Source organism: Oncorhynchus keta, chromosome 12 (genome assembly GCF_023373465.1).
Source record: "Oncorhynchus keta strain PuntledgeMale-10-30-2019 chromosome 12, Oket_V2, whole genome shotgun sequence".
Classification (NCBI taxonomy): domain Eukaryota; kingdom Metazoa; phylum Chordata; class Actinopteri; order Salmoniformes; family Salmonidae; genus Oncorhynchus; species Oncorhynchus keta.
This window is the reverse complement of record NC_068432.1, coordinates 12,417,182-12,429,710: the sequence shown is the minus strand read 5'-3', so window position 1 is coordinate 12,429,710 and position 12,529 is coordinate 12,417,182. Positions and strand designations below refer to the sequence as shown.

General features: G+C 42.2%; 1 protein-coding gene across 8 annotated transcripts in view; it reads left to right on the top strand.

Moving 5' to 3' along the window:
* Positions 1-12,529, top strand: part of LOC118391007 (peripheral-type benzodiazepine receptor-associated protein 1-like) — a 172,902-nt gene that overhangs the window by 105,886 nt on the left and 54,487 nt on the right. For all 8 annotated transcript variants that reach the window (XM_035781907.2, XM_035781905.2, XM_035781902.2 and 5 more), the window contains one exon: positions 1,113-1,301. In XM_035781907.2, the coding sequence (XP_035637800.1) occupies positions 1,113-1,301 (189 nt within the window). The remainder of the gene's footprint in view (positions 1-1,112; positions 1,302-12,529) is intronic.

Sequence of the window (12,529 nt, the reverse complement as noted above, 5' to 3'; positions counted from 1 at the left end):
GGAAGGGGGGTTTTGCCTGGCCACTGTGCCCAGGTTAATGAGGCCACGTTGTTGACAGAAAAGGCCTCAAAAAAGGTTAATGAATCCATACAGCCAAGTAATAATTCATCATAGATCAATAATTTATTTCCATACATATATATTTCATATCAATGTTAAAATAATCCAGGTTCTTCTCATAATAGTAGAAACAAGTGTCATTAATAACCCACAGCCTGGTTAATAATAATGGACTATTCCACATGCATCGTTTCACGCAATATGATTGCAAATGTGACTTTCATTGAAATGAAGCTACAGCATTGAGGCACTTTCAGAGTGGGGCAGAGAAAATACATTTTTATTTTAACTGAAGTTAACCTTTACCTAAGTTAACATTTATTTAGTAAAAAGCCAGGTGCTGCTGATAATGCTGCCATCTTGTCGAAGCCCATGTATCTCATGCTGTCTGGCAAAAAGAGTATGGCATGTCATATTCTTTTTGGCCAGACAGTATCAGATATATGGGCTACATATAGTAAGACAGAGGGACGCTGTTTCCCTCGCTTGGATGCTTTCTCCGGTGAGATAGTTTCAGCCACTTACGAATTGAAAGAAAGTTGGCAGGTACACATTGCACTGTTAGGATGCTGGAAGGTAGCCTACTTTTTGAAGTGATTTGTATGTCATTCAGATGAAAACATCATGACTGGTTGTGTTCATGGTACATTAAAAGGTAATACATGTTTACAGTTAAATTACATATCGTTACTCTAAAGCCCATACAAAATGTGTGTGGGGGTGCTCAGACTGACCGCTGCATGGGGCCTCCAAGTCACTAAGTGATGGAAGCCCCTTGTGATGATAATATTGAGGATGATGATGGCAGTGTCAGTATGTTCACCGGTGTTTAACCCCACCAGAGCCTGATGCATCAGGTCGCAATTGTAAATGAGAACTTGTTCTCAACTTGCCTACCTGGTTAAATAAAGGTGAAATAAAAAACACTTTATAATAATGTGACTAAGACAAGAAGGAGAGAGACATTGTTTTCCCAGCCTGAGCGGAAAAGTCCTCAAGCATTACAATGCATTGTTTCACATCTCTTTGACATCTGTGTGTGTGTGTTGCAGGGCTGCCCTATCCCGTCCAGCGTGGTGGAGTTTGAGAGGCTGCTGAGGGAGTCCCAGAAGGAGGTGCTGAGGCTCCAGAGGCAACTGTCAGTCTCCTCTTCCAGAGTCACCTCCTCTAAAGAAACCTCCTGCAGGGAGCACAATGGCCACGACAGGCCCTGCACACCTGAGGAGAAGAGGAAAGAGAATGTAAGGACTGGAACTATTTAATGATATAATAAATACCATTTAGCAGACGCTTGTATCTAAAGCGACGAACAGTCATTTGTGCATGGCTCCAACACTGCCCCCTGTTGATGGTAAAGAGCACTACATCAGAGCGGTATAGGAACGGAATACCTTTTGCCCTGTTAGAAAGAGAACTCAAAGCAACGGACCTGGGTTAAAAAACGTTTAAAAATAATTTAGAATGCTTTAGCTGTACCTGATTGAGCTTGCCTGTTGCGATGTAACTAATAGAAAACTCTTAAATGCACAAACCACCAGAGAGCGTCTGCTAAATGACTTAAATGTAAATGTAAATGTAGATACTTTTGAGGAGATGGGAAACTCCATTGGAATCATATTAACGCTCATTGTGTACTTTGCCTGTACGTTGTCAATGGCCCACACAGTGCATTTTGGGTACACTCTGACAAGGAGATCTCTCCTTCAAGGCATCAATGGGAGTCGATTAGGCGCTAGCACAAAATCCAAACATGAGCACAAATTGAACAAGAAGCTCAATATTATTTTTTTTTCCAGGATTTGAGGTAATTAACTTGTTCTCTGTAATATCGTATAGCTTTGAAATCGTGACATTACGTACTTTTGAGGAAAATATACCGACTTCTCGACTCCCTTTAGAAGGGATTGCGTGATGATTAGTTTATCAAACGCGTGACGCAGCATGACAACACAAAGGCGACTGGTGGACAGTCTGCTGGGCAGAGTGTAATACTTTTCTCCATTCATTTCCCACTGGGATTCTTATCTCCTTCTTTTCTAATATCTCTGCTGGCACTTCAAGCAGGCTAAAGCAATTGATACAATTATTAGAAATATTTAAAATGGTGTATTCCCACCTTATATTAGTCATTAGGATTTTATAAAAACATTAGTACAAATCAAATTGTATTTGTCACATGCGCCGAATACCACAGGTGTAGTAGACCTTACCGTGAAATGTTTACTTATAAGCCCATAATTAACCAACAATGAAGTTAAGAAAATAGACTAAAGAAAATATTTACTATATATTCAAAATAAAATAAAAACGGATCACAATAAAATAGCAATAATGAGGCTGTATACAGGGGGTAACAGTACTGAGTCAATGAGTGTGGGTACAGGTTAGTTAAGGTTATTTGTACATGTAGGTAGGGGTAAAGTGACTGTGCATAGATAATAAACAGCAAGTAGCAGCAGTGTAAAAACAAAGGGGGGTCAATACAACTAGTCCAGGTGGCCATTTGATTAGTTGTTTAGCAGTCTAATGGCTTGGGGGTAGAAGCTGTTAAGGAGCCTTTTGCCAGGTCTCTGACCTCCCCTATAGGCTGTCTCATCGTTTATTGGTGATCAGGCCTACCTTCGCTATGTCTTCAGCAAACTTAATGATGGTATTGGAGTCGTGCTTGGCCGCGCAGTCTTGGGTGAACAGGGAGTACAGGAAGGGACTAAGCACGCACCCCTAAAGGACACCCATGTTGAGGAAAAAAAATAGCACAAGCAATGTGTATAACCTAGAAGTACCCACCCAGATGTAACTGCCCATCTAAGTACTATTTATCTCCAAACACCACATTTTGCTTCCAGTGTGCTTCCGTCCAGATGTTGAGGTTTAAACCATCCAGCTGCTGTGGAATGAGTACAGTGCTGCAGCACTTCCCAAAAGGCAGCACAGCGCGAGGCTGAGTGTGTGGTGACGTGACGCAGCGTGTTTTGGGCCAAGTTTGAGATTAGGCTGAAGCTGACTGACTGACACGGACCGGGTCATGTCTTTTCATTACGAGGGGTGGATGGGATAGATATAATAGCTCTCTGTGCTGTGCTGTGCTGTACTCTCAGGGTTATGCTGATAGAGCTGACTACAGTAATCTGCCTGACTGCCAGGGGACGTAATGAGATGATTCCCTGTCTTGAACTTGGGCCTGATTTAGAGAAACAAGTCACACGCTCCCTCTGCTCTCTCTGCAACACTGGTGACTAAAGAGTTCTTAGAAATAGTTAACTCACTACACCCAGATGTGACGGCAGGATAAACCAGATGTCATGAAATGTTCACATTTTGGTTAAGATGTAAATATATAAATTAATAAAACACTTTGGTTTAAAAAGAAATACATCTTAAGACATGCATTTCAAGACATTAATGACCTTATTTATCTATGTATTGTATGACAACAAAGTTAGAGTCAAAATTCACTTTGCTCTTTGCAGCTTAGATGAGAATGCTGGTTCTGGTAATCTGTCATGTGTGTGACACACACATACACACAGAGTGACACGCACATGCACGCACACCACAGAAAGGGGCCATGTTGTGTGGCTGTCCACTCTAATCCCCTTTAACAACAGAATGGTACAGTCCAGTAATCCTCTCTCTGTTGCCGTGGTAGCAGTGAGAGGGTTTTGGATGGTAGGTAACGTTAAGACTCCAGCCGACTCTCCTACCATACACTTTCCTAGCCGATCACCCGCCTCGCCCCTGCCTTGCCCCTGCTCTGGATAATTGGGGGCCGGGGATAGCCTTGACGTTGCCACAGATCACTGGAGAGGGGTAGGTTGTATTTGGTGGGGGTGTGTGTTGGTGTCTTTATGTCCCAGTAACTCTGTGTTTGTGGTTAACCTTGTAGTATACCCCCTAGGTACTGTAGGACTCTAAGCTAGACAGGACAGTTTCAGGAGAAATCGTCAGACATATCTAGCACTTTGCAGAATAATCATACAAAGTGCAATATAGTTAAGGTTTAGGAAATCTAGATATTATATGTCTTTGAAACGGGCAAGTGAAAATGTCATCAGATTACCATAGCCCGCTGCCTGTAGCTTCAGCTTGGCTGCTCTGTTGGCATTACGTGTTCTCTATGTTATTATTGCACATGATGAGTCCCAACTAAGTGGATTTCTTCTGCAGATCTAATATCGCTGTTGCATTTCACAAAAAAAATCCCACGGCCGAGGCCTACTTGTGGAGTTGCAGTGACGCCTTTCTCCAAAACCTGTTTTGGAACTGTCAGTCAGATATTTCAGATCCCAGATGTGGGAATTTAGGCAGCAGCCAGCAGCATATCGTTCCGTGAATTAGTGACCGCCAGGCCCGGATTGTGGACAAAGCAGCATTATGATAGCAGTATGGCATCGCTGATGATACTACGTAGCTGTATTAAAACAGAAAACCAAACCAGCAGCCAGGCCAATCCAATCCATTTAAGGTGCTTTTAAAAAGAAGTGATCCAGTTACCTGTTTCAGTAGTCCTCCACAGGGATTACACCAATGTGCTTATTTCATCCAGGCCCAGGGCTGTGCTGACTGAATGGGATGTGACACTGCTGCTGTAAGCATGGACCTGGCCTAGAGTACCTTAACCTAGGGTGTAAATCTATGGTATGTTTCGTGTGTACAGTATGTCTATGTACAGTAGCATGGACCAGGCCTTCCATGCTCTACCTAATAGTTTGCGTAGGAATAAACATCAAATCAAATCAAATGTATTTATATAGCCCTTCGTACATCAGCTGATATCTCAAAGTGCTGTACAGAAACCCAGCCTAAAACCTCAAACAGCAAGCAATGCAGGTGTAGAAGCACAGTGACTAGGAAAAGCTCCCTAGAAAGGCCAAAACCTAGGAAGAAACCTAGAGATGAACCAGGCTATGTGGGGTGGCCAGTCCTGACCTTCTGGCTGAAACTGCCAGTCAGGTGGACTGGAGATTATAACAGAACATGGCCAAGATGTTCAAATGTTCATAAATGACCAGCATGGTCAAATAATAGTAAGGCAGAACAGTTGAAACTGGAGCAGCAGCATGGCCAGGTGGACTGGGGACAGCAAGGAGTCATCATGTCAGGTAGTCCTAGGGGGCAGCAGCATGGTCCAGGTAGACTGGGGACAGCAGGTCCTCCTGGGGCATGGAGGGAGGGAAAGAAAGAAGTAGAGAATTAGAGAACGCACACTTAGATTCACACAGGACACCGAATAGGACAGGAGAAGTACTCCAGATATAACAAACTGACCCTAGCCCCCCGACACATAAACTACTGCAGCATAAATACTGGAGGCTGAGACAGGAGGGGTCAGGAGACACTGTGGCCCCATCCGAGGACACCCCGGGACAGGGCCAAACAGGAAGGATATAACCCCACCCACTTTGCCAAAGCACAGCCCCCACACCACTAGAGGGATATCTTCAACCACCAACTTACCATCCTGAGACAGGGCTGAGTATAGCCCACAAAGATCTCCGCCACGGCACAACCCAGGGGGGGGGGGGGGCGCCAACCCAGACAGGATGACCACAACAGTGAATCAACCCACTCAGGTGACGCACCCCCTGCAGGGACGGCATGAGAGAGCCCCAGTAAGACAGTGACTCAGCCCCTGTAATAGGGTTAGAGGCAGAGAATCCCAGTGGAAAGAGGGGAACCGGCCAGGCAGAGACAGCAAGGGCGGTTCGTTGCTCCAGAGCCTTTCCGTTCACCTTCCCACTCCTGGGCCAGACTACACTGAAGAAACATCTATTTTGTGTAAAGAAAGTGTACCCAAACATTCTTCAGCCCAGGTGCTCGACTGAGGGACTTGAAAATCAAGTAAAAACATTCCTTCAACGGGTGAATATCAAGGTAAATAAAGAAAAGGCACTGTTTCTGCATAGATCTGATTATTTATTTATGGGACATACAAACAGGACTGTCTGTAGTATATGTGTAGTATTATGCATAGTATATGATTTATTAGTTACCAATGTTCTTCTGGCATCCTGGACCAGGGCTGACTGAATGGGTTCTTTTGACACTACTGCAGTAAGCATTGACCTGGCTTACTGTATGGATGGACTACACCTATAGGATGTGTATGGTGCTTTAGTCAGAATGGACCTGCCCTACTGTCCCTCAGTATCTATTAAATAAACCTAGTGTAGTGGGCATGTGCTATTGAAAGCCTGAGCCATGCTTTAGGTCGATGCGCTTTAGTATGTTGTAGTCCAAGTATGAATCGGGTCTTGTGTGACGTTTTATAGGCTCTCCGTTTAGCCATGGACCGGGCCTTGTGTTACATTGTCCATGTCGTATGTGTGTAGGCCTAGTGCACATCATGCTTTAGTAGATATGAACTAGGCTTTTTGTGCAGTTGTTTTATAGTTAATAACCTACAGGTTTGATAACCTCAGGCTATGCCTTGTGCTGTGTCAGGTAAAGTGGTGCATGTGTGGTCCAGAGATGGTTGCCAAGGCCAGGTGTTTGTTGTGTAATCATGCACCACTCCTGTGGCTTCATGTGGCTGGACACAGAGTTAGGCGGAATTCATGGTTCACCGCCTATTATTACAACTTCACAAGCCTCATCTAATTGGCTCTTATCGAGGCATGGACGTGATGTCAGAATAGACTGCAGACTAGTATCACAGGCTGTGAACTATGATTGAAGCTTGTGTTTTTTGGGGTAACAAAGCCTTCAGGAGTGGACGCAACGGTCATGGTGTGGTCATAATGGAAAGACTTCCCACTTGCTTACCACCAAACAATGATCAAATACAACTGAAACGTACTGGGCGAGTTTTGTCTAGTGGTAGTGCTGCCGACTCCACGCTAACCGTCAGGTTCGCCACTTTCTGTCCTATGGATCTAGCTGATCTGTCGTCTCCTCTCTTTCCTTGCTGTGTAAATAAAGTACAAAATCCGGATAAAAACTAACAAATGAAACAATGTATTACACTAAAAACCAACAAAAATAACATTGCTTCTGCCACATGCCCTGCAGAAGTACTTTTCTTAACCTGCCACTGTGGCAAGCCGTTACAGATGAGTAGATGCTAAGTAGTTACTGTAAGTGAAAAGAAGCCAGCCATACCCATAATTGACTAAAAAGTTACATTGCATAATGTTGCACAACAATTCCATGAACAATGTGCATGTTCTGACATTTTGAGTGATTGGTTTAGTGGAGTGGGTTGAGAGCTTCAAGTTCCTCCATGTCCACATTCACTAAGGACCTATCATGGCCCAAACACACCAACACAGTCGGGAAGAGGGCACAGCAACGCCTCTTCCCGTTCAGGAGGCTGAAAAGATTTGGCATGGGCCCTCAGATCCTCAGAGGGTAGTGTGTACCATCCGGTACATCACTGGGGCCGAACTCTCTGCCATCCAGGACCTCTATACAAGGCAGTGTCAGAGGAAGGCCCTAAAAATGGTCAAAGACTCCAGCCACCTAAGTCCATAGACTGTTCCCTCTGCTATCGCATATGGCAAGTGTTACTGGAGTGGCAAATCTGGGACCAAAAGGCTCATGAAAAGCTTTTAACCCCAAGCCATAAGACTGCTGAACCGTTAATCAAATGCCCACCCTGACAATTAACATTGTTTTTATAATTATAAAGGAGGTCAATGTCATTTTTTCCCCCACTTACTCTCTTGCACTGGCTTTATGCACACTCACTAGACTTTACCCACACACTCACACATACTACACTAACATACACACACTACGCTCACACTCACAAAAAACACACATGTATATTGACGCCACACACACACACACACTCGCAAATAGACCCACTTTCACACACTTCACACACGATAATGTTCTGTTTATTATCTATCCTGATTGCCTAGTCATTTTTACCCCTACCTACAGCTGAAGTTGGAAGTTTACATAAGGTGTATGTAAACTTCCAACTTCAGCTGTAGGTAGGGGTAAAAGTGACTAGGCAATCAGGATAGATAATAAACAGAACATTATTGTGTGTGAAAGTGGGTCTATTTGCGAGTGTGTGTGTGTGTGTGGCGTCAATATAGCCAAATACATTTAAACTCAGCCAAATACATTTAAACTCAGTTTTTCATAATTCCTGATATTTAATCCTTGTAAGAATTCCCTGTCTTAGGTCAGTTTGGGATCACCACTTTATTTTAAGAATGTGAAATGTCAGAATAATAGTTGAGAGTGATTTATTTCCTTCATCACATTCCCAGTGGGTCAGAAGTTTACATACACTCAATTAGTATTTGGATTCAATATCAGCATGGGACTTGTCTGTTTACACACAGAAGCAGCACTATACGGGTTAAACACAGCAAGTCATAACACTGCCTGTTGGCTGACAAGTTACTACAGTTTAGTGACAAAATTGCATCCATGGGTGGACCTGGGAGGGCATAGGCCCACCCACTGGGGAGCCAGGGCCATCCAATCAGAATACTGGCTGGTCTCAGACGATCCCGCAGGTGAAGAAGCCGGATGTGGAGGTCTTGGGCTGGCATGGTTACACAAGGTCTGCGGTCTATTCCACTCCTGAGGCCAGTTGGACGTACTGCCAAATTCTCTAAAATGACGCTAGCCTAGGCTTATGGTAGAGAAAATAGCAATTCTCTGACAACAGCTCTGGTGAACATTCCTGTAGTCAGCATGCCAATTGAACGCTACCTCAAAACATCTTTGGCATTGGATTGTGTGATTAAACTGCACATTTTAGAGTGGTGTTTTTTTGGGTCCCAAATACAAGGTTTCTTGATATGCCACACCTGTCAGGTGGATGGATTATCTTGGAAAAGGAAAAATGCTTACTAACAAGGATGTAAACAAATTTCTACTTTTACATTTTTTTTTAGAAATATGCTTTTTGTGCATATGGAAAGTTTCTGGCATGTTATATTTCAGCTAATGAAACATGGGAGCAACACTTTACGTGTTGCGTTTATATTTTTGTTCTGTATATATCACATAGCTCACACTCAACACATTAGGCATTATGCAACATCGTCTCTCTGTGTCTTCCCCTCAAATACTATCTGACCTGCATGCCACACTGCCTGAACTCTGATAATCTGTGGCTCTGATCTCTGAACCTCAGCATTGTGGGCAAACACTCAAATTCCCTCCTTATACATGCCTATCTGAGCTCAGGGGACCGACCGCTTTCACTCCCTCACTTCCCTAAAACAATGGACTGGGCTTAAGTGTAATGACAGTCGGACAGTATTCTATTCTACGGTTCTATTTTAGGTTCCACTCCTGATGTTTCCTGAATATTTTTTTGTTGCTCATAGTAACCTTAATAATGATAATAGTAATAATAATATAGTTATTTTCCTAGGCTCATGTTCTATATTGTAAGTGTGTGAGTGCTCATGTGTGCAAGTATATTATGTGGTCTCAAAATGGCTAGCAACACTGAGCGGTCTCTTCATAGAGCTATAAGCACTTGATATAAGTCACTTCAGAGAGTTTTCTCTTCACATGGCGCTGGCTGGTCCTTACTTTGATCCTGTTACTCGGTCATAGCCTTGTCTGCACTAGCCTAGTTCTACAGGATTAGATAAGTAGGTGTGGCTCTAAAATTAGAGACCTGATTCCTGACTCTTAACCCGCTGAAGCTAGGGTGACAAGGAGAAGACACTAATGTCATACAGATCCAGAGCCACTTCCCCACACTTAGTCCCCCCCCCCAGCCACAGCTAACAACAGACTTTCAGCATGCCTATAGAGAAGGGCATTCTACTTGTATTGCACTGACACAAACGACTCTATGATTGGCTGAAAGAAATTGATAATAAGAAGATGGTGGGAGCTGTACTCTTAGATTTCAGTGCAGCCTTTGATATTATAGACAATAATCTGTGTCATGGAAATTCTACACAGGGACATGCAAAGTAAATCTTAAGAGTCATTGTTTATTAATAGTTAACTGGAGACATTCCAACAAACTTGATGCACCATATTACACGTCTGTCTGGAGCTCTAACTGGGCAGTCCCGTTAGATATCTTTATATACTGCTTACAGACACGTTACCTACGCATGATTTAAATGTAAATTTAACTTATTCATCATTCATAATTAATTAATCATTAATGTTTGGTTCATGCAAAATATTAAAGTAAAAAATCAATCCAACACAAACTGGCATTAACAAACAGAAACAACACAAAAACAGCATTCTTAATACCACAACTGACTAAACAAGTCCTACAGGCTCTAGTTTTGTCATATCTTGACTACTGTCCGGCAATATGGTCAGGTGCTGCAAAGAAAGACATTAAAAAAGCTACAGCTGGCTAACAACAGAACAGAACATATTGCCCTAAAAATGTTCCAAGACAGCTAATGTCAACAAAATGCATGTTGACCTTTCATGGCTCAAAGTAGAGTAGAGATGGTCTGCCTTCACTTCTCCTTTTTGTTAGAAATATGAATGTGTTAAAAACTCCAAACTGTCTATTCAGTCAACTAACTTACAGCTCTGACAGACATTCATATTCCACAAGGCATGCAACTAAAGGTCTCCTCATTGTCCCTAAAGCCTAAATGAATTCAAGGCAACGCACAGTAATATATAGAACCATGATAGCATGGAACTCCTTGCCATCTCAAATCACTCAAGCAAGCAGCAAAAGTAGCTTTAAAAAAACGAATAAATCCTCACATCACAGCACAACGCGTCTAACCTAAATAGCGATAGTATCTCCCTCTCGAGCACATCTGGTGTTTGGGTTCAAGTTAAAGATAAGATGTGCCCTTGGCATCAGGATATCAGGGCTTTTGATCAGAGAAAGCAATCGTAAGCAAAGCCTCAGTAGAGTAAGAACATACTGCTCCTGATGATATGATAGTCTGGTCAGCTTACTGATGTTCATTTTATTGATGTGTATAAAAGTCTATTCTTATTTTTTTGTGTGACTGGTGGAGGCTGCTGGGTGTGTGGTGAGGAGAATGGGAAATGGAAATGGGAAACAACTCCATAAGAGAACTGTAGGAAACTCGATATCAATGGGACCTCATTCATTTTATGAATTTGTCCAAAGGCCACGCACTATACCTCAGTTAAATCTTTATGGGCGGTAGACTGTAACACAGCAAATGTTTGGTTCATATCTATGCACTAGACAGGGCAAAGGACGTAAGTGAAGCCCTTCTGACTTTAAGTGTATTGAACAGAGTGGAATGATGGAGCTCTAAAAAAGTCCACATATGAAGCTGAAGGATTAAATTGATACTCTATCTGCAGGTCATGGCTATGAGCAGGGGGTGATAGACTTCATAGAAGACCCAATCTGATGATGAATCTGTTCAATTTATTCAACGGAGTGGAGTGATGGAGCTCTAAAAAGTCTACATATGTAAAGTGAAGGTTTCAATTGAAACTTTAGATATAGGAAACTCCAACACAGTTGCTGAGGTGATTAAAGTGAAGCCTTAGCGAGGAGAACACTCCATCTGTAGTTAATTTATGAGTTGAATGGCATGGTTGCTAGGGTGACATCTGTGATTGAGGCCTTAGCTGGAGGAATTATTGTGTTTCCATTGTAATTTTCACTGCACTTGCATTCAGTAGCATCTATGAATTATTATTATTATTATTATTATGAATAGTATTGACGTCAAACGGGAGAACCAAGGACACGGGCGGTTCCTAATGTTGTGAGATTCTCGTTAGTGTTTACAGAACAACGGGTTCTGAGAGATTAGGATCAGGACTTGCAATTGTAACAGTATGCAACTGTAACAAAATGGATGACTTCAGTGTAGCTGTTATTATGAGTACATGTTGCATGGACTGCTAAGGCATAAAAATATAAAAGTGTGTATTCTTATTTTAAATGTATGTAGTTCTGTACCTGTCTATTCATTGTATGTATTGTAATTTGTTTTGCTACATATCATTTATGTCGTTTTGTACCTGTCTATTCGTGTTTTGTATTGTAATTGGTTTTGCTACATATAATTTATGTCGTTTTGTACCTGTCTATTCGTGTTATGTATTGTAATTTGTTTTGCTACATATCATTTATGTCGTTTTGTACCTGTCTATTCGTGTTTTGTATTGTAATTGGTTTTGCTACATATAATTTATGTCGTTTTGTACCTGTCTATTCGTGTTATGTATTGTAATTTGTTTTGCTACATATAATTTATGTTGTTTTGTACCTGTCTATTCGTGTTTTGTATTATGTCATTTTATGTAGTTCTGTCCTTCAGCTGTAATGGTCTATTTCATGGTATGTATTATGTCATGTGTTCTATTTTTTGTGGAACCCAGGAAGAGTACCTGCAGCTTTGGCTGTAGCTAACATGGATCCTAATAGAATACTAATACATCAGCGCCTGTATTTATAAAGCGTCTCAGATTAGGAGTGCTGATACAGCGTCAGTTTTCCCTTCTCATAATGAATATGAGGGGATGCCCGATACTCGTTCAGCACTCCTACTCTGCTTAGTTG